Source organism: Pararge aegeria, chromosome 27 (genome assembly GCF_905163445.1).
Source record: "Pararge aegeria chromosome 27, ilParAegt1.1, whole genome shotgun sequence".
In the NCBI taxonomy this organism is placed as follows: Eukaryota; Metazoa; Arthropoda; class Insecta; order Lepidoptera; family Nymphalidae; genus Pararge; species Pararge aegeria.
The window spans coordinates 4041847-4064663 of record NC_053206.1 but is presented as its reverse complement, the minus strand read 5'-3'; the positions used below and the strand labels follow the sequence as shown (position 1 = coordinate 4064663).

Genomic DNA, 22817 nt, shown 5'->3' with positions numbered 1-22817 from the left:
CTCTTAGACCGGTATAGGATAATAAGTATTTAAATATAACATTCATAAAAAAATATATCCGCGGTGCGAAGTTCGCCGGAACGGCTAGTTGTCAATATATATATATATATATGTGTGTGTATATGTATATAAATATTGACGGCTAGTTGTCAATATATATATATATACTACTCTGTTGGGGGAAACGGAATAGTTATGTGAGACTTGCACCCACGATTATGTGGTTATATCCCACAATTATACCCTATAACGTCACACGGGTGAAATTTAACGGATTGACTGCTTTTTTCCCCTTCCTAATGTCGCGGTAGTTTTATATTCATCATCATCATCATCATGGCAACCAACCGACCTCCACTGCTGGACATAGGTCTTTTGTAGGGAGTTCCACAATACACGGTCCTGGGCCGCTTGCCTCCAGCGGCTCCCAGCGACTCGCCTGACGTCATCTGTCCACCTCGTTAGGGGCCAACCTACGCTGCGTTTACCGGTGCGGGGTCGCCATTCCAGCACCTTAAGACCCCAACGTCCATCGGTTCTACGAGCTACCTGCCCTGCCCATTGCCACTTCAGCTTCGCGACCTATGTCGGTAACTCTAGTTCTTCTACGGATCTCCTCATTTCTGATTTGATCACGTAGAGATACTCCTAGCACAGCTCTCTCAATCGCCCGCTGATTGACTCTCGAGCCTTCTTATGAGGCCCATAGATAGCGACCATGTCTCAGTTCCGTAAGTCATCACTGGCAACACGCACTGTTCGAAGACTTTAGTCTTCAGGCACTGAGGGATTTTGGACGAGAAGAGTTTTATATGAGGTCCGCACAATGTTGTTCAGTTGTAAGCTAAGATACCGTTGTTAGTTGTATAATTTTCTTCAATATTTTAGCCCCCTACAAGTTAACCCTTGTCTGCAATCTCACTGGTATGTGATTTATTTATTTATTTATTTATATCCTTAGTATACTTACAGCTAGCCAAAACGTATGCTAAGTCAGTTACAGATGTACATTACAAAAATATAAGATGCAGTATAAGATGAAGCAGGCTAACCTGTTATACTCGTAGCTAGGAGTACGGTAAAATTCAAAATAGATTTGTTTCAAGTATGCCTACTTTTTAAACACTTTTGAAACGCCAAGTATGTCTGTTTTTAGTGACTCTACCACCGGTTCGGAAAGCAGAATCTACCGAGAAGAGCCGGCAAGAAACTCAGTAGTTGCTCTTTTCCAACATCAACATTTACAATCATTGTTCTATCTTGCGGGAGATGTGAGCGAAGCTGGCTGCTTCCAATGTACCTTGTCATTAAGAAATTCATTCAATATTTAGTAACCGCTGTATTAATTCTGTTTTTACACATTGTTTAAATGTATGCATTGGAAGGTCGAGAATTTCCGTAGGAATCATGTTGTATAACCGTATACAAAGGAGTTCTACCCTTTCGCAGACGATAAGCTAATTTTGCGTTCCGGCAGTTATATTAAACTTATAACTCTAATCGTTTTCAACGCGACATCATACCGGAACGCTAAATCGCTTAGCGGCACGTGTCTGTTTGAGTGTTGGCCAGTAGCGACGGCGGACGCCTCCTATCGGACCAGACAAGAGAAAATTTAGAAACTGTAAATTCTCAAATGTCCTCTGTCGGGGAACGAACCCGAGAACAGCTCTCACCACTGCGTCAAGGAGGTCAACAAGATTTGCTATTATGCTCAACTATAACATCGCCTTCGATGTTATAGTTGAGCATAATAGCAAATCTCGACGCGACGGGAGTTTATGAATTGAATCGATATTTGGTGTCTCGATTTAATTAAACTCAGACGGTTCGAGTTTTGTGCAGTTTAGCAGTAGATCAACTTAAATCGAACCCTGTAGCCACGATTTTACGGCCGCTTTTACTTCGCCGCGAAACAAGAGTGTGTAACCGCTTTATGTTCCCTTCACGTCACTTCATGTACACCCCTCGGTCCTATTTCTAAGGGCCCCGACGCAAAAACGACGTTGTGGGGTAAGTCTGACGCGCGCGCGCGCTCATGTTTGTGTGTGTGTGCGCGTGTTACTGTGTGTGTCTGTGTGTGACTGGATGGATATTGATTTTGTGTTTCTTGTTTGTGAGGTGAATTATCCAGCAGCCCGTCTGTCGCAGCTGTCGCAAGCCCGTCGTGAATTATGTTATCACTCTGCCGGACTGTGCTTAACTACGTTTAACGGCCGCATAAAATTGGGAATTACTTTTGTTTTCACAACTCTATTAATATGGGTATCAAACGAAGGGCTTGACTAGTAGAATAATGTGACACTATATAATTTAAGTATTTGTTTTTTTTAATTTATTCTAAAATGTTTGTTTTTATTCGCGGCGCTAGATTCGGCTAGTTTATGTCACAGCATAGATCTTACAGCTTATACTTTCATGTCTCTCTAGATCGTTTTTTCTCCTTCTAACTGACAATATTTTTTTTAACTGAATTTTTTTTTTTTTTTTTATAATCTAGTTTTTTATTCGCAAGTTGTGGCAGTCTTTAAGTGGGTCTACAATATTACATTTATATGTTATTTTTTGTTTAGTTTTATAAGAGTTATTGTAACCTGTTGATTGTTCATTAAATAAATAAATATATTATCGTCGGTTTTATACGCGTGAAAATGGTGTTCACTGTTCATTTGATCGCACATTTTTTTTTTAAACTTTAATACATAATTTACACTTTAAGGTAATGCAAAGATAGCTTACAAAATAAGACACGTTAGTAGTTGCAAAAGTTATGGAAAATAAAAGCGAGCACACTACTCAAGGTTGATTTTTAGTGCTATTTAATATATTATATTTATTACTTCTCTATTATATATTCGTATTGATACTAATATAGTAAAACATGGATTTAAATAATAAACACAGCTTAGGTAGAAAATGTTTCTTTATTAAAAATTATGAGTAGGTAGGTATGTCAACAAACGCGAACAGTTTTAGTGTTAATGCGCCCTTTTTCAATATCTATTTATCTCTAGTTTAGTTTTAGTATTACAACTATTTTTGACCACCCATGGGCATTTACTATAATTTTTTTACATGTTTCACAAAGATTCGTTAGAATGCGAAAAGATTCAAAATTATATATTGAGGCCTTCACACCGCTTCACTACTGCACTTCGATATAAAATGCCAAATTCTCCTGCTGATGTACGCCGCACGCGACGACCTTTGATAAAATGGGGCACGAGGCGACGGAGCGGTGCGTCGCGGCACAAAGGCGACCGTTTCTAAACGAATAGACGTTATACATAAATGTACCTATTAACTTTTTAGTTGGAATAAAAAAAATATAATTTTTATTAGTGTTGTTACCTACACTTGTATACTTGTATATTCTCAATTTTATAAAATTTAAAATGCATATAAAAATTTTCGAATCCGACAGGATTAGAACCTGCGACTCTCTGGCAATCGCGGCCTGAGCGCTCCAATTAAGCTACGGCTGTCACATCTGTCTTAGCGACTCTAGCGTCATCTAGTAGGACACGTTGCAGTTTCGATCTACTTTTTCAAAGGTCCATATTACAATGAGACACGTTTGAAACAAGAGATGACACATTGATTTTTTTACATTATAAAAAAGCAGTCTACTACTAGAAAACGGTTCCGAAAATTTTTATATGCATTTTAAATTTATAAAAATGGAATAAAATTTATTCGAGAAGTCGGGATTTTTTTTAAATGTTTGTTACTTACATCGGCATATGGTACAGCGGAGTCCTTTAGAAAGAACCTTCCAGATTTCGTGATATATTTATCCTCCTCGCGGAAATGCACCGAACATATATGGGAATAACAGTTTGGCAGCCAGTTCGGTTCGCTACGGTTGATTTGGACAAACTTCGTCCATGCTCTCATTTGCTTAGGTCGCTGGCGTGGAAACCTTGAATTTTTTTTTTGTTATAGTCTATGGACACAGCGGATAGCCCATCTTATATGGTATTGTAAGGGGATATCCCTCGACTATAAACAGTGCGTCACTTCGCAGGGCATGCAAGGAACAGGTCCTGCAATATGACCCCTTGTGTCCATCAACCTAAGGCGTAGGTGTTAAGCCTCATTTAATTGTACACCATCTTTATTTGTACACCACTATGAAGTTAAGAAAATAAAAAAAAAACAATAGAAATACAAAATTCAAAATTCATTTATTTCAAGTAGGCCTAAATTTTTTTTTTTTACAATACACACATCGCCATCTAGCCCCAAAGTAAGCGTAGCTTGTGTTATGGGTACTAATATAGCTGATGAATATTTTTTTTTAATTTTTTATAATACAGATAATAATTTAATTAATAAGCACTTTTGAAACATTAAGTCAGTCTGTTTGTAGTGACTCTACCACCGGTTCGGAAGGCAGATTCCACTGAGAAGAGCCGGCAAGAAACTCAGCGGATTGCTCTTTTCCAACATCATTTTAAAGTTTAACAATCTTTAGAAGTTTTCTGTTTTGTGAGAGATGAGAGCGGAGTGGCCTGCTACAAAGACAGAAGTAGAATACAAAGGCGGCCTTATCGCGTAGTAGCGATCTCTGCCAGGCAACCTTTGGATTAGGACAAGATGAGCGAGAGCGGACAGGTTGTGTAAAATTATTATAAACCTACATTCGAATAGCTAAATACAAATACATAAACAAAATTGCACAAATAAGAATAACTAGCGGACCAGCGCGTCTACGTCCGCGAATGAGTCGAGTTGAATTTATTGCCGGCTGTTCTTTGTAGAATCTGCATTTCAAACCGACGCGGTGGTAGAGTCAGGGTTTTGATAGTAGTAGAGCTGTTTGTGACAGAGCTCGTCCGGAAAAGGACTGCCTTGCTTATTTTTGCCTCAAACCAGAATTGTTGCAGAGCTGTGTTCCGGTCTGATGGGCTGTCTCTTCTTAAGTATTTATGTATGATTGAGTATAAATTAGTTTATTATTTTATATTTATTTATTATATCTTATGTCTTTAAACGAGCAATTATTTTATATATATAATTGGAATCTCGGAATCGGCTCCAACGATTTTCATGAAATTTTGTATACAGGGGGCGATAAATCGATCCAGCTAGGATTCATTTTTAGAAAATGTCATTTTATTTGTGTTTTCCGGTAATAACCGATTTGGTGCAGACGAAGTTGCACGGGTCAGCTAGTTATTATTATAAGTGTTATTTCAGGCACATGAGTAACACCTACGCCTCAGGTTGGTTGAATAAAGGTAATTAAAGTAAATCTTAAATTTTTATGGTTGCGAAGTGTTGCTTTGTTTACAGACGATGATTTCCTCCGCACCGTCACGTGGGCCATCCGTTTGTGACTCAATTATTAAAATAAAAAAATAAAAATATGAAACGTGTGTACGTAGACGCGTCAGAAGTTATACTTCTTTGGCGTGGCAAGATGAAAATCTTTAAAAAAATTGATCGTCCGCCTTATTCTACGCTTGTAGCGAAAACGACACTAACAATTGAAAAATGGTATTTAATACATTGAAAAGTATTATTATAACGCATTATCTAGTTAAATTTAAATATCACAAAAAATATTACTACATTATTAAAGAAATGGACATAAAAAACGACACTAGATAATAGGAAAAAGGTATTTAATTCATTGCAAGTTTTATTATAACGCAATATCTAGTTAAATAAAGTTTATTTGAATATCAAAAAAAAAATGGACATAGTAAACGTAATTAAATTTGAAATACTAATAGAATCATTATCGGACAACAAAGTTTCACTCAACATTACAATTTTTGTACAATTGAATCAATTAAATCACCTGAATGAGCCCGTAGACTTTGACAATTGAAAGTGTACACTGTCAAACCTTATAGATAACTTCAGGGTGGCGATTTTTTGTGGAGGTGTGTGCGCGCATCGTGCAAGTTTACTCTCATCATTTTTCCCTTACGCGCCAAAAGAAGTATAACTTCAATAAACATAATTAAATTTGGAATTCAAATAGCCTTATTATCAGACATCGAAGTTTTACTCAACTTTAAAATTTGATATTTTTGTACAATTGAATCAATTAAATCACCGGAATGAGCCCGCAGACTTTGACAATTGAAAGTGTACACTGCCACACCTTATAGCTAACTTCAGGGTGTAAAAGTCTACACCCATCATTTTTCCCTAACGCGTCAAAAGAAGTATAACTTCAAAAAATACTTGCAACTAGTGTAGTGTAGTGATAAGAAAAAATCGCAAGGCACGTACCGGTGGAACGTTATCCCGTCCGCCTTGGCAAACTTTTTAGTTGAATTGCGACAGTATCGCAATGAGCAACCTGGCATCTTTTATGTGTGTACTCCAATAAAAAAATAAATGTCAACAAGATCTTTAGTAATATTTTGAAGGTAAAGAGTATGGTAAGATTATTTTAATAGTAAATTTGCTGTACTCCGCGGAAAGCAGGAGAATCTGCATGGTGCACCCAAACCTCATTTTGAGGGTACATTGCCGAAGATCTGTTTGGAGTGGAGTAAAAGGATTAAAATTAGCGGAGTACAGCAAATTTCAGCAGCAGCCTTTCGCTGAGTATAGCAAATTAAGCTTAATTTTCATATCTGATCTTTTTTTTAACTCTACCATAGAGCATTAGTAAGATGTTTTATTACCTGTAACAATCTAGCCTATTGACTCATAAAACATTATTAGTCACATAGTATAAACGCTTCATAAGCGCCTTTGATAAGGTCTACATCAATAAAGAAATTTTTTTTTCCTTCTTGCTAAAGAGTTTGTTTGTTTGAACGCGCTAATCTCAGGAACTACTGGTTCGTATTGGAGAAATCTTCTTGCAATGGAAAGTCCATTTAGCGGGGAAGGTTTAACGCTATACAAGATCAGGGAGCGGAGCGTCAATTAAAAATGTTGCAAAACGGGAAAAATTGTCCGGCTAAGTTTGTTGTGAGCTCTTCTTAGACCAGGGCGCGTTTGGAACCCTCCTAGCTTTATGTCTAAGTTGGTGAACGTAGGTATCACCATTAACTCGCAATTATGTAAACATATATATATAAACACTTCATAAGTTCATGTGATAAGTATACATGAATAAAGAATAAGTGAATTCTAATTATTTATTGTGAGAATTTTATAAATTTAAAATGCAAATAAAAACTTTCGGAACCGACAGGATTTGAACCTGCGACTCTAACTCTCCTTTTGAGCACTTCCGATGCGATGCTTGATTGGCAATCGGTTAAAGTTACGATGTAAAATGTAGATACAATGTAGGATGAAATTGTCTCTCTTTCAAAGTTCTAAAAATAATCTGTATGGCTTCGGCCGTGGCTAGTTACCATCCTACCGACAAGGTTTCGCCGCTAAGCGAATTAGAGTTCCGGTACGGACCGGGTTAATATAACTGTTATATTCCCCTCACAGGTTAGCCCGTTACCAACTGAGACTGCATTTTCACTTACACTTGTAGAGGAATAAAAAAAAATCTGCGACACCATAATATGGCCATCTAGAAGTAGTCCTAAAAACGTTTCTCACATTATTACCTAACAGTATTTGAAGTTAGTATTTGAGCCTAATCTGTCAGTTCTAAAATGGTCGTGATAAAAATATATTTCATCTCTTTTTATCAATAAATTGAATACTTCGTGTTAAAATTTTATTTACAATTTGTATATGTATGTTTATACGGTGTACAATAATAATAAATTAAATAGTTCAAACAAACTAAAAAAAACACGCTTGTTATAAAAAACTAAACTAATTTCTTTCTTTTAGTTTATTCATAATAGCGATTTTTTTTAGTTTTTCTTGATCTATTATTGTTATTAGAGCAAAATTAATCGGTAACCCATCCACCGTCAAAGAGATAAAATATAGATAAAATATTTTTATTTTTATTCAGTGTCGGGCACACTAATAACAATCTCTCGCTCTCTCGAAATGCAAGTTCTAATTATTATTTAAAACAGGCCATTAAAAAGTAACAGCTAACGCCCTCTACCATCTAGTAGCTTAATGTATTCTGTGGAATTTGTTAGGTACGCGAACGCCATAGGTTTTTTACATTTGGGTCTAGATGGCGCTGTAGTAATTAGTAAAAAATCTTATTTTTTATAGTGAAAATTAAAATATCTTTTCAGATTAGTGTATTATCATCGGTCCTCGATATGTCTACAAAGTTTGAAAGAAATCTGACCGTTTAAAGTGGGTCAAAATCGAAAAGAAGTCGGTTACAAACAAACATACAAACATACAGGTGAAGCTAATAAAAAGCGTGTAAAAATGTATGCTTTCATTCAATATCACAAAGTATTTAACGTAAACGGTTCATGGATTACGTAGTACATTAACAGCGACTAATGGCATGGAAAAATAATAGTTTTAACACACAAATACAATGTTGTAATAAAAATAACCACTTGAAAACAAATATATCGCACCGCTACACAGTTTTTATGCGAATACTTTAAATCGGCTTATCGATTAATTTAAATCGACACGAAGTGACGCGACGCGACGTGCGAACGTGACAACGTCTTGGAGTGTACTGCAACAGATATAGAGCGAGAACCACAAGTCGACTTCTATACTATGGAAGCGCGTTTATGAGATTAGATGACAACTTTGGCACAGTGGTATAGTGGTCTTTTGTAATGGAATTCCCGGGTTAATTTCCGCGCAGGGACAATTTTTGATTTTATATATTTTTTTTTCGCAACTTCGTATTTCAGTTGCTTTTTTATTTTCAATGAAAAAATAGCGCCGTTAACATTTTAAATTGTATTGAAAGATAACACGTTTTACGAATATAAATTATATTAATTAAGGGTATTTTTTACTATTTTTTAATTCGTACATTCGCTACAGTCGCTATAAGACTGGAGTTAAAGGCATATACTAATTTCGGCATCGATCGTAGGAGAGCCGTAGCTTAATTCAAAGCGCTCAGGCCGCGATTGCCAGAGAGTCGCAGGTTCAAATCCTGTCGGTTCCGAAAATTTTTATATGCATTTTTAATTTATAAAATTGACAATCAGTTCATTCAATGATCCATTAATTAAAAATTATTGAATTAATAAGAAGCGGCCATAGCCCAGTCGGTAAACTTGACTTCTCTTTCGGGGGCCGAGTTCGAATGCACGTATACGTATCTCTAACTTTTCTAAGTTATGTGCATTTTAAGTAATTAAAATAACACTTGCTTCAACGGTTAAGGAAAACATCGTGAGGAAACCTGCATGCCTGAGAGTTCTCGATAATGTTCTTCAAAGGTGTGTGGAGTCCACCAATCCGCACTGGGCCAGCGTGGTGGACTATGGCCTTAACTCCTTCTCATTGTGGGAGACCCGTGCACTGTAGTGGGCCCGTAATGGGTTTATATGATGATGATGAATCAATTCACCCCATACGACGGGGTTTTCGTGTACCTAGATGCAGTGGCGTGCACTTCATATATGCACGAAAGCACTGCCTACCCTAAAATTGATATATAAATAAATAAATATATTACGACAGTACACTGTACACACATCGCCACCTAGCCCCAAAGTAAGCGTAGCTTGTGTTATGGGTACTAAGACAGCTGAGGAATATTTTTATGATTTAATACACAGAAATACTTATAATATACAGATAAACACCCAGACACTGAAAAACATTCATGTTCATCACACAAACATTTTCCAGTTGTGGGATTCGAACCCACGGCCACGACTCAGAAAGCAGGTTCGCTGCCCACTGCGCCACGCGCGTCGTTTTGATATATAACTCGTATAGAAGGAGAAATTTTGCCCTTTTTATGCAATTGACCAGCTGAATGCATACCCTGGTAAGGAGCCCGGTGCACGCCACTGCCTAGATGGAAAGCTGCTAAAAATAAATTTTTTGCCGTTTTTATGCCAAATTGTATACGATGTTTTGTTATACTTTTCCTTTTTTTATGTACTTTTGTGGTGTGCAATAATAGTCATTATGGTACGGAACCCTCCGTGCGCGAGTCCGACTTGCGCTTGGCCGGCTTTTGAGAATTTTGACGTGGGACCGTCGTGGAATTTTTTTAACGCTTTAAACTCCGAATTTTTTTTTTGTTTTTTTATGAGGCTGGCTGATTTTTTGCGTAAAGCATCAGCCTGGCTGTTCAGCGCGGAAATGCAGCCAAGATTCTTGGGACTATTCAACTCGGGCATTTCCTTAAAACAATTATAATATTAATAATTATTTATTCGTGTTAAAAATAATGGATACAATGTATACATTTATGCCCTAAAAAATAGTGTATTTCCGTCTTGGTGTTAAAAAGGCTGCTTTTTAAACCACAGAATTAAGAACATACAGAAACCGTGTACATGAATAATATTGAAGCATCAAGAACCACCCCTATTTAAGTAGTCTTTCTCGTGTTTATTTATTTATTTATACTCTTTATTTGTCCACCACTCAGAAAAACGAGACAAAAAAAAAAAATGAAATGAAGAAGAATGAAGCAGGATACAAAAGGCGGCCTTATCGCTAAGTAGCGATCTCTGCGAGGCAACCTTAGGATTAGGAAAACTAAAAAGAAAAACGAATAGGTGGGGTATACGTTTGACGTAATACACTGCATGCAATAATGGCTGAAAGAGGTTAACGACTGCGCATAGTCACGTTTAAAAAAAAAAAATTAAAAACGTAGCTTACCTTGCTTCTTTTCCTTTTAGCATCGCGATAGCATTTTGGATTCGCTTGCCAGCAGCAATAATCAAGACTTTTTCTTTTTTCTACAACCCTTGTTAATTTTACATCGTATTTTTCTTTGGCAACAGGGGGTTTTTTATTATTTGTGGGTACATTTATCTCTATGTCAGTTTGCGTGCAGGCTGTACGCGTATCCTTCGTAGCCAAACGTAGTACGGGCATAGCTGATTTCTTCAGAGAACTCTTCCCGTACATACATGCAGGGAAATGCAAGCTGCATATGTATGTGAACTTGAGTTTATCGCAGGATTTCCCAATTAAATCGGGCCTTCCACACGTTTTAATCCAAAGTTTGCATCTGAAAGAAATATATAACGTGTCAGTGCCAGATTAAGCAAATTCAAAAATTCAAATTTCATTTATTTCAAGTAGGCCTAATATAAGCCCTTTTGGAACGTCAAGTCTGTCTGTGTGTAGTGACTCTACCACCGGTTCGGAGGGCAGATTCTACCAAAAGAAGCCGGCAAGAAACCCAGCAGCTGCTCTTTTCCAATATCAACAATTTACATTTTACATTTTAAAATTCATTTTTCTATCTTGTGAGAGATGAAAGCGGAGCCGGATGCTTCCAAGCAACCTTGTCATTAAGAAACTCATTAATTGCATAATAACCTCGCTGTAATAAATGTGTTTTAACACATTCTTTAAACTTATGCATTGGTAGGTCAAAAATTACCTTAACTCTTTCAAAAAATTCTCTCAAAGAGCCCATGATCTGCTCTGGGTTTGTATGAATGTGTGTGTGTGGGTGTGTGTATGTATACATACACAGTGTGTGTATGTGACCCTCTTATAACTTTTGAACGGCTTGACCGATTGGAATGAACTAAACGGGGTTCCAAAGAGTTGCACCAAACTTGATTCCTGAAAATGTTAACCAATTCGAACCAGAATATTTTGAGAAATCTCAAAAAATTATAATTTAAAAACGGTTTTTTCGGAATCACTTTCTAACCGCTTTATAGATCAACTCCAAAAAAAAATCTTAATACAAAAGCTACCTCGAAAGCCAAAAGGAAATCAAAATCGGATGATTCTTTCGCGAGAAAAAAAAACAAGAAAAAAACATGATAGTGAACCAAAGAACCTTAATACAATGTGGGAAAGATTAAAATCGCGCGTGAACGTAACGTGTAGGTACTTAGGTTGTTTGTGAAAAGAATAGGCATAATTCGAAACGATTTAGCTTGCTTACAATTTCCGAGTAAAGAAGGTTCTCGGCATCCAAAGCACAATAACGCTTGAAGCGATCAAGTCAGTAAGAGCGAAGTGGTACTAACAGGGCAAAATATCTAGTTATACATATAAGCTTGAAACAAAATAGTTTTTATAAAGTAGATAAATGTCTCATAAAAGAGAAGGATTTTACATTTCATGCAATCTTCCTTCTGAATGTCACTGCCCCCGCTGGGAATCGAACCCGCGACCACAGGCTTGTAGGACCAAAGCGCCAGACCACTGCGTCAGAAAGGTCGGAATCAATATTAACGGCCGATTGGCGCAGTGGGCATAGACCCTACTTTCCGAGTCTAAGGCTGTGGGTTTGATTCCCACAACTGGAAAAAGTTTGTGTGTGATGAACATGAATGTCTTTCAGTGTCCGTGCGTTTATAGTATATATTATAAGTATTTATATATATTATTCATAAGAACTGCCTCGTTTGTTTAGCGGTTAGCATTTTTAACTACGGGTTCGAATCCCGGGTCGAAACAAGGGTAGGTGTTTTTTTCTGTTGAAGAATTTTTAGTACCAGGTTAGGAAATTGGCGTTATCGTTTCCGTGCCTCGGAGAGCCGTCCGTCCCGGTTATAATGATTAATTTGTGACAATAATCGTTAAAGCACACCAACCCGCATTGGAACAGCGTGGTGGGTCTCTGCTCTAAAACCGTCTCTCGTCTGAGATAGAGCATAATAGGGTGCGAATTATGGTTCATAAAAATATTCATCACTCATCAGTCATCTTAGTACCCATAACACAAGCTACGCTTACTTTGGGGCTAGATGGCGATGTGTGTATTGTCGTAGTATATTTTTTTTTAATTTTTATTAGAATGAATGGCTTACCTTTCTTCTGAGCGTGGGAACATGTGAAATTTCAAATCCCTATTCACACGTGAAGACGAAGAACAGTTCTTCATAGCACATGTAGTATGAACCATTGTTACGATAAAATAATAAACACTGCACCGACGATAAAACGCGTCAACCTTGAAGGTCGTGTCCCGAGCGACTGTATGGCTACTCGGGCAAGATTACACCCTCGTCTCGCCCCGCAAACCCCGAGTGACTGATCTATCCAAATGTCTAGACAAGGTCTAGACAGCAGGGGTGGGTTCTTGACACTGTGTTAATTACTTCGTGGCGTGAAACATGCTTGAAGCATTTTTTTTATCCCTCTGCAAATTAGCCCACGAGTGTAATCTTACCTGGTAGTAAGATGATGCAGTCTAAGATGGTAGCGGGCTAACCTGTTAGGGAGTATGGTAATCATACCCCAAATAGATTTCCACGCGACATCGTACTTTCATAAAAGTGTTGATAGCACAGTGGTTAGGCTTCGGCTTCCCTTTCGAAGGGAGCGAGTTCGAGCTCCGGCACGCAACTCTAACTTTTCAGTGTTATGTGCTTTTTTTATTTAAGCTATAAGACTGATGTAAAAGGCATATACTAATATCAGCATCGACTGTAGGAGAGATCGACGTAGCTTCATTTGTTAAAGCGCTCAGGCCGCGATTGATAAAGTCGCAGGTTCAAATCCTGTCGGTTCCGAAATTTTTTATGCATTTTAAATTTATAATTAAGTCAAGACAGTCTGTTTGTAATGACTCTACCAACGGCTTAGAAAGCAGATTTCATCGACAAGATGCCGGCCAGGAACTTAGCAGTTGATCCTTTCAACATTTAACAATCACCTTTTTACTTCTCATGTTCTTAATGCCGTTATCTAAGCTATGATAACCAGTGGCGTACTCAGGGCATTGACCAGGGTAGGCATAAAGTAGAAACATGGCATAAAATAGAAGGATTTTCCTCCCACACGAGTAATATTAAAGTTTTATGAGAGACATGAATTTAAAGATGTTAAGATAATGCCAGTTTTTAGCCAATAAATATTTGAAAATTTAAAGATGTTTAAGATAATGCCAGTTTTTAGCCAATAAATATTTGAAAATTTAAAGATGTTAAGATAATGCCAGTTTTTAGCCAATAAATATTTGAAAATTTAAAGATGTTAAGATAATGCCAGTTTTTAGCCAATAAATATTTGAAAATTTAAATATGTTAAGATAATGCCAGTTTTTAGCCAATAAATATTTGAAAATTTAATGTATGTTCTCAAAAATATGTCTAAATTGAAGAGAAAATGTCACTGCAATAATTTGAACATTAGAAGCAAAAATAAACTTGTATTGCAGTATACTAGGCTACATAAAATAAACTACCAGTTGATATCTTAGAGATGTCTCTGAAAAAGTTCAAAGTTTGTATTAAACGTAAGCTTATAGAAAAGTCCTATTATAGTATTAAGAACTACGTCAACGATAAAAATGCTGGGTGTAAATTATTGCTCTAACCAGGTTGCTTCTTTAATAGTTTTTAAATGACAATGTGAGATGGTGATAACAAAAAAAAAGGCTATGTTTGTTGTGGGCTTCTACTTAGACCAGGGCGCGTTTGGAACCCTCGTAGCTTTAGTTTTAAGTTGAAGTTTATCGCCATCAACTCACTCCTATGTCATATTTTACATGTAACGTACGCATCAAAAGTGCCATCTATGTGCCTATTTGAATAAAGAAATATTTGACTTTGACTAGGTAGGCAGTGTTTATGTGCATGTATGAAGTGCACGCCGCTGATGATAAACACGCTTAAAAAGTCTACGTCTAGTAATGTAGTAGCAGGTAATAAAATAATACAATGAATTACCTCGCTCTTAAAATAAATCCCAGATGTTATTCCGCACAAAAATAACGCGTTTTTTGGTTCAGTGCCCTTACACAGCCTTTTCAATCCACGGTTCGTGTAGTAGAAGTCGTTCTCATTGAAATGCTCGGAACAGATGACACTTCGTTTTCCTGGTGTCCACCAATTTTCCTGGCGACTGAGCCTTAATACAGCTGTCCAACGTTGTAGAAGTGCAGGGTCGGAAGGAAATCTATTAAAACAAGTAGGTAATTTATTATTATTCATTTAGAGTGACGTTTGAGTTTAACGTGAGTGTGGTTTTTAGTCTGTGGCATCGTATGAGTGAACCGATTTTGATTTTTTTTCGTTGGAAAGGTGAGTTAGTCGGGAGTGTTTTTAGAATGGAGGGTAGAGGTAAGGAGAGTCATCTGTGTATATGAAAAAGTGGCGTCAAAATGTATTAAATTAGGATGGCGCCACATTTGCATCAGGGTAACTCTTAAAAGAAGCGCCAAATATAAATACCGTACTATTTACTGTTTACGAAATAAAATCACTCTAAACGCACGTTTGGTTATAATAAATCTGTAAGGTTATATTTACCACAATATTTTGTACAACGTAAATTGTTGAAAATCTCAATAATTAACTACTTTAGTCGATAATGACATTAAATTTTTTAACTCGGCATACTTCAATTCATCTACGATTGCTACATTCATACCATACCCTGTGCATCCACCAGCGCCATTGTGGAGGATTTTTGAACTGTTATTTAGCGCAACAACTGGACACTTTTTCAACTTTTCTCCCATATACCCTCCATAGTTTTTAGTTATGTTTGTTGATACTCGTTCCAAGATGGCCGCCACAAAATGGCGGATGACAAATATTTTTACAACTCCTTCAATATGGGTATAAAATGAAAGGGGTGTTTGACTTGACTAGTAGAATATTGTACCCTATATTGAAAGTCGCTGTTTTTAAGCACAGAGCTAAATTATAGCACGTAGAATACTTTTTATAACGGAAAAATGTTCCGTGGGATAGATTTGTCTATGTTCTTCACAGAGCATGAGTTAGTTTTTTTTTTTGCATAGTGGTAGTTCAGGCCTCAGAGGTCGGTAAATAATTATTTCAATTAACTAGGTTAAATACTTACTGATGAAATGTGATCCCAGTATGCTTCTTGTTTCTTGTAGTATTATTCTTACACAGTTTCACTATGCAGACGGGCATTTCACTTTACCACGCGCAAATTTTAATTGAACGCGCCCATGTCCGTCTCACTCGGCGGTTGCAACGAGACTGACTAGAGCACGCCGATTGCGGCGTATTATTTATCAGCATTTTAATAGTCTGAGCGCAGCAGAGACTAATCGAAAAGGTGGAATCACACGAAATAAGTGGTTTATTCGTTTTATTCTACGCATTAAAACGCATAACGAAAAAAATTAATACGCATATACGCATATTTTTTTTTAATTTTTGAGGAAATTCGAAATGATCATCTTAAAGTATTTCTAAACAAAAAGTAGAAGACTTGTTTTTTTTTTTGCAACTGTATTCACATTAGTTGCACGGTGAGATAAAATAATTATTTTATAAATATAACCTAAAATAAACTATTTAAAACTAAATAAAATCTAAAACGTCCTCGAAACCACCGCAGCGAGGCACAGTTCCTAAGATGCTGGCAGCATTGCCCTTTGGATGGCCAAACTAATTCGTTGGCCAAGGTAACTGCCCACTCTAGGATCGTCAGTAAACTCGATAACCCTTTTCTAAACTCTTTGAAAAGGGCTCTTGCCTCCGGACCCCACGGTCCGAAAGTCTCTACTCCAAAAGGCACAAAAATGAAGCTGCTATCCAGGTTTTCATATTTACGTCTCTTGGCCTGCTCGGCACTGGTAGCAGCCGTACCTACCATTGACGAGGTGGCCTGGATGTGTGATGCAGGTCACTTCTAGGGTATCAACACAAGTTGCATCCCATAGAAGTGACCTTCCATTAGTTGCACTGCATAAAATAATCAACTTTATAACTTTGATAAAAGTTATGAAAATCTTGGTCTAAAGTTAAAAATCTTATCAAAACTTTTTTTATAATTAGTCTTAAAAGTGCTGCACACTCTATCAAAAAAAAAGAAGAAAAAAAGTGGTACTTAAAAAAGGAATTTTGCTAAAATCGGTCTTCAAAGACAGCAAGGTGGAAGGTAAATTTGATATTTTTTTATGTACTATTAAAATTACGTATTGTATAATAATGGTGAAGGCGTTATTTGATGTCAACTGAGCTACATAATCGGCCTGCAGTTCTGTACTAAAGATACCCCAATGTGTCTTTATCGACACTCATCCGGTCAACCACTTCATTAGCCCCGCTGGAGCATCAAGTTTTTGGATAAAACGGTATTTAATCATGACTAACTTACAGCATACGGATGTTTGGACGGCACTGCAGTTGATTTCAAATATGTCCGCCCAGTTTTAGTGTTGTATTTATCAACCTCTTTAAAGTGTAACGAACATATATACGTATAGTCCGTCGGTAGCCAAGTCTGCTCTTTTCGATTTTTTCTCACAAATCTTATCCATTCTTCCCTCTTTTCGTGGCCAGCTCGAAGGAACCTTAAAGTGAAGAATGGTATGTATCCCACTTCTGACAACATGTTGAAATCCTATTATTGAGAGCCAGACTATAGACTGCACATAAACATGCAAATAATAATGACTTATATTAAACAGGTAATTCATACCAAGGCGAATCTAAATAATTAAATCTCATAACAGGCAATAGGCAAGCTATTTAAGAATAAATTAATATTTTTAAATTCCTAATAATAAAGCAAAATTATTTGTTATTTCGTCTATTTGGACGCGCTTATCTTTAGAGTTACCAGACGAGTTTGATAACTCTTACATTCAGTGGCGTTCACTTCATACATGCACAAAAGCACTGCCTACCCTAAAATTTTTGTATAACTCATAAAGGGGAAGGATTTTTCCATTTTGTGCCATCTTCCTTCTTTAGGCATACTCTGTTTAAGAACCGTGTGCACGCTACTGTTTACTGGCGATATAATTTTTCTTAATTTTCACTCCTAAGAGGTTTGAATCATCGTTATCAATAGCCTATAACGGTCCACCGCTGGACTAAAGGCCTCTCCCAACGAGAGGGTTTGGGCAGACGGGCTGGTGATCGATGTAGATAGTACTAGGAGCCCAGAAGACGCTAGGAGAACAAGAGAGGAGGGTTGCTGACAACTGTTATACGATTTTCCGTCACCACGGTGCATAATAATAATGAAGCGCTTTTGTCACATCTGCGTGAAAGATTAATTCTTAATCTATGATTCGAGCATCAGCAGCGTCGATACATGTCGTTACAGTATGGCGTAACGATATAATTTCTATGTATTTTTAAGTTAAGTTTAAGTTTGATTTCGTTTACTTACCGATGGAATGTTACGCCTAGGCTCTTATTCGATTTTCTAGAATGATTCGTACAGTTTTTGAGAACACACGAGGGCATATTGTGATTTATGAGTTTATTTTGTGTGACGAGCGTGTTTACACCGCAACGGTCGGACGCTCACTGACTGACTTGCAGTGCACGGGACCATAAATCCAATTCAAAAACAATTACCTGCATGGCCGCCAATGACCTCGATTCACCACTCAAGGGGGTGTACCTAAAGACACTTTTACTTTATTTATCTACAAACACTTCATAGTATATTGACGGCCGATTGGCGCAGTGGGCAGCGACCCTGCTTTCTGAGTACAAGGCCGTGGGCTCGATTCCCACAACTATAAAATGTATTTGTTAAAAATGATTGTTTTTCAGTGTCCGGGTTTATATGTATATTATAAATATTTATGTATATTATTCATAAAAATATTCATCAGTCATCTTAGTACCCATAACGCAAGCTATGCTTACTTTGGGGCTAGATGATATGTCTCTTAAAAAGTTCAAAGTTTGTATTAAACGTAAGCTTATAGAAAAGTCCTATTATAGTATAAAGGACTTCGTAATCGATAAAAAAAGCTTGGGTGTTAATTATTGCTCGAACCAGGTTGCTCTTCTAATAACTTTAAATGGCAATGTGAGATGTTGATGACAAAAAAAAAACCAACTTGTAGTTTTAAGTTTACGAATATGGTTATCGCCGTCATCTCACTACCGTGTAATTCTTATGTAATAATGTACGCATAAAAGTGCCACCTCTGAATTAAGATATTTTTGACTTTGACTTTGATGGTGATGTGTGTATTGTCATAGTATATGTATTTATATTGAAGCGGTGATAGCCCTTTGGGTAGGACTTCGACATCACATCCCGGAAGCCGAGTTCGAATCCCAGCGCGCACCTCTAACTTTTCTGAGTTATGTGCGTTTCAATAAATATAAAAATCACTTGCTTGTAAAAAACATCGTGAGGAAACCTACCTGAGAGTACTCCATAACTTTCTCAAAGGCGTGGTGAAGTCCACCAGTTCGTATTGGGCCAGCGTGGTGGACTACGACCTAAACGCTTCTCATTGTGGGATGTCACCCGTGCCCAGTAGTGGGCCGGTAGCGGGTTGATATGATGATGATGATAACATAAATTTACTAAGTATATTCTACTTGTACCTTTCATTATTATAGCAGTCATTTTGAAATTTTAGACAACAAACAAAAGGTGTCATAGAATTTTTTTATTTATTGTTGCGACTTCGTCTGCGTTTGATTTTGTTTTAAAGTATTCCGCCGATGAGTTCTGTCCTCTATCTCCGACCACATTAATCAGATCTACACAAAGTTTGGATAAAATTAAACACATATTATAAGTCTATAGAACATAAATAATTATTCAAATCGGTTATAATTTGTCGGAGTTATGGTGTAAAATCGTCAAACACTTTCATCCCCTCTTCCAAAGGAACCGAGCTTAATGTCGGGATAAAAAGTTTCCTATATTACTACTAACACTTCCAAGAATATGTATACAAAGTTTCATGAGGATCGGTTAAGTAGTTTTTGCGTGAAAGCGTAACAAACAAACTTACATTGACATTTATAATATTAAATAGAGATAGAAATAGAGATATTTATTTCATTTATATTTTTATTTATTACAAAATTCGGTTCTTTTTTTGTAATTATTAACATCGTCTCCTCTGCTTTCTGAGTCCAAGGCCGTGGGTTCTATTCCCACAAATGCACAATGTTTATGTGATGAACATGAATGTATTCCAGTGTCTATGTATATTATTCATAAAATTAATTATCAGTTATGTTAGTACCCATAACACAAGCTACGCTTACTTTGGGACTAGGACGATGTGTGGATATATTATGGAAATCAAGCTTAATTTGCTATACTCCGTCGTAGTTTATAATTTCTTTTATCCTTATACCACACCAAACAGATCTTCAGCAATGTAACATTTATTCATTGTAAAGTCAACATCTCCTGAGGATGCTGCGGTTTCGGAGCGAAACGTGCATAGAACGTGTAGACGTAGAGGGTACATTGCCGAAGATCTGTTTGGTGTGGAGTATAAAGATCGAAGAAATTATAAATTACACCACATAGATCCTCCAACTTTTCGCGGATTATAGCAAATTAAGCTTCATTTTCATAAAATACTAGCTTACCCAGCCCGCTTCGCCGGGTTAGATTTTGCTTTATTTTATTTAAACAATAAACTTACATCATTAAATTTTTAATTTAAGTCTCATAATATATTAAATCATTTATTTCTCTCCGTACCTATTCATTCTATTCTATTCTCTTCTCGAGCGGGTGAAGAACATTATCTACACCCATGTCCACCCAACAATAGAATATCATCATAGTAAATAAAAGCTGTATTTGACAGTTTGACAGTTCAAAAATTGGAGTGCTCCGATCTTCACCAAAGTTGACAGGATTACTCGCCAGGTCAATCCGAAGATTCCCAGAAAGTTTCATTGAAATCGGTCCAGCCGTTTCGGAGCCTATACGGATCATACCCACACACTTTCTCTTTTATTTATATAGATAGATAGATAGATGCAATTGTTTTTTTTTTGTTCAATCAAAGTTCAAGTACGTACCCGAAATGATGGTATAGCGTACTTGCATATTTTCCGCAATCCCGCAGGGGTCAAGTAAAACTTATCCTCGCTGAAGTGAGCAGAACAGATGCGACTGTGTTTTTTGGGTAACCAGTCCTCATCTTTTAAATCGTCTCGAATGATTCGGACCCACTTCGCTAATATCCCCGGTTCCGGAGGGAACCTGTTAATAATAATAAAAAAAAACGTGGTGATAGTTATATTTCCTTTTACCTTCGAAGGGTAGCTGATGCCGTAACATTAAGGAGGAATTATATTTGTCTGACGTGACGTGTTGTGACGCATTTTTTTTTATTTGGTTTACCAACAGCTTTACATTTAAAAAAAACTATTTAAACTAGCTTATACGTTATGAAGACAATATGTAAATCTACTTACAGGTAAACACCGCATGCAACAAATAGTGTTAAAGTAGCTTACAACTACACAAACAAGATGGAAGTGTATCCAGTGTGGGAAGGTATAAAATAGGCAATGTATAAAATTTCATTCAGGCCATCAAAACTATTTGCAAGATCTTGTATTCCTTTTTATGTTACAATAAAAAGCTAACATTAACTAACTATATAAATAAATAAATATACTACGACAAAACACACAGAGGCGTGCATAGAGGGTATGCACAGGGTATGCAGATGGCATAAAATTAAGAAAGTCTTCAGTATAAGTTATAAATACTAAAGGGTAAGCTTTTTATAACTCTTACAAATATCTTTCAGTTCAGCCTATCCTTAAGTTTTTAACTCATACTGAAGATTTACTTCATTTTATATCATCTGCATATCCTGTGCATACCCTCTATGCACGACACTTTATACACACATCGCCATCTAGCCCCAAAGTAAGTGTAGCTTCTGTTATAGGTACTAAAAAACCGATAAACAACGACACTAAAAAACATTCATGTTCATCACACAAACATTTTTTAGTTGTGGGAATCGAACCCACGGCTATGGACTCAGAAAGCAGGGTCGCTGTACTAGTAATTCATTTAAGGGTAATTGTGTATCATTTTATAACAAATTCCCAGATGAAATCCTCGAGATGTCTCTCAATAAGTTCAAAGCTTATATAAAGCGTAAGCTTACAGAAAAATCCTATTATAATTTACAAGTAGGCTAACATTTAATTAAAAAAAAACATTGTAAACGTTTGACCTGTTCTAGAGCTGCGTTTGTATTTATAGTGGACCCCCGGTAGTCCGACAAACATTTTGCAGGGCAGTGTCGAACTATCGAATTCGTCGGATTATAGAGTACTGCCTAAGACCCCTATAGTCCGGATTTTTTTACAAAAGAGTACCTTGTAACCCGACCACAATAGTGATGGTGCGTACAAGTTGTAACTTGTTCAATCATGCTTAGCGAATACGTATTCAATAATAAATAATAGACCATGTCGGATTACAGGGGGCGCCGAATTAGACAGGGGCCGGACTACCGGGGGTCCACTGTATTCAAATTTTTGTCCGAACGGAAGCTGACCGATGCGTCAGAACACGACTATATAAATGTGAACACTAGCGATCACGTCATGTCACGACACGTGTTGTCACGTCAGTCAAATGTAAATCGTCCTTAAGGGTATCCGCACGGCTAGCATGGGCAGGGACAATTATATCCCCGGGGAAAGGCTAAAAATTTACGTTCTCCCACAGCTTTATCAACTCTCAGAGCCCTGGCGCACAAGTGGAAATAGTATCCAAATAATATATATGTGTATTAATAAGTAATACTATCTCTACTCATAAGAAGGCTCAGAATCACTCAGCGTGCGATGGAAGGAGCAATGTTGGGAGTATATCCTTACGTGATCAATTGAGGATATCCGTAGAAGAACTAGAGTTACCGACATAGCTCAGCGAGTTGCAAAGCTGAAGTGGAAATGGACGGGGGACATAGCTCGGAGAACCGATGGACGGTGGTTCCAAGGTGCTGGAATGGCGACCCCGCACAGGTAAACGCAGAGTTGGTCGGCCCCCAACGAGGTGGACAGACGTCATCAAACGAGTCGTTGGGAGCCGCAGGAAACAAGCGGCCCAGCTCCGTGGATTTTGGGACTCTCTAC

At 37.1% G+C, this 22817-nt stretch overlaps 1 protein-coding gene across 5 annotated transcripts in view; it reads right to left on the bottom strand.

Annotated features, from left to right (window-relative positions):
* The window catches only part of LOC120635656, a 95991-nt gene that overhangs the window by 58429 nt on the left and 14745 nt on the right, over positions 1–22817 (bottom strand). Inside the window, exons 1-2 of one of the 5 annotated variants that reach the window (XM_039906716.1) lie at positions 15802–15917; positions 14661–14889 (exon numbers count right to left, since the gene is read on the bottom strand). The exons of 1 other annotated variant lie outside the window; for it this stretch is intronic. In XM_039906716.1, coding sequence (XP_039762650.1) covers positions 14661–14889; positions 15802–15878 — 306 coding nt within the window. In that variant the 5' untranslated portion in view covers positions 15879–15917. Of the gene's footprint in view, positions 1–3735; positions 3923–6249; positions 6459–8414; positions 8522–14660; positions 14890–15801; positions 15918–22817 lie in introns of those variants that run through there. 3 more of the 5 variants (XM_039906721.1, XM_039906718.1, XM_039906720.1) reach the window with 3 other exon arrangements.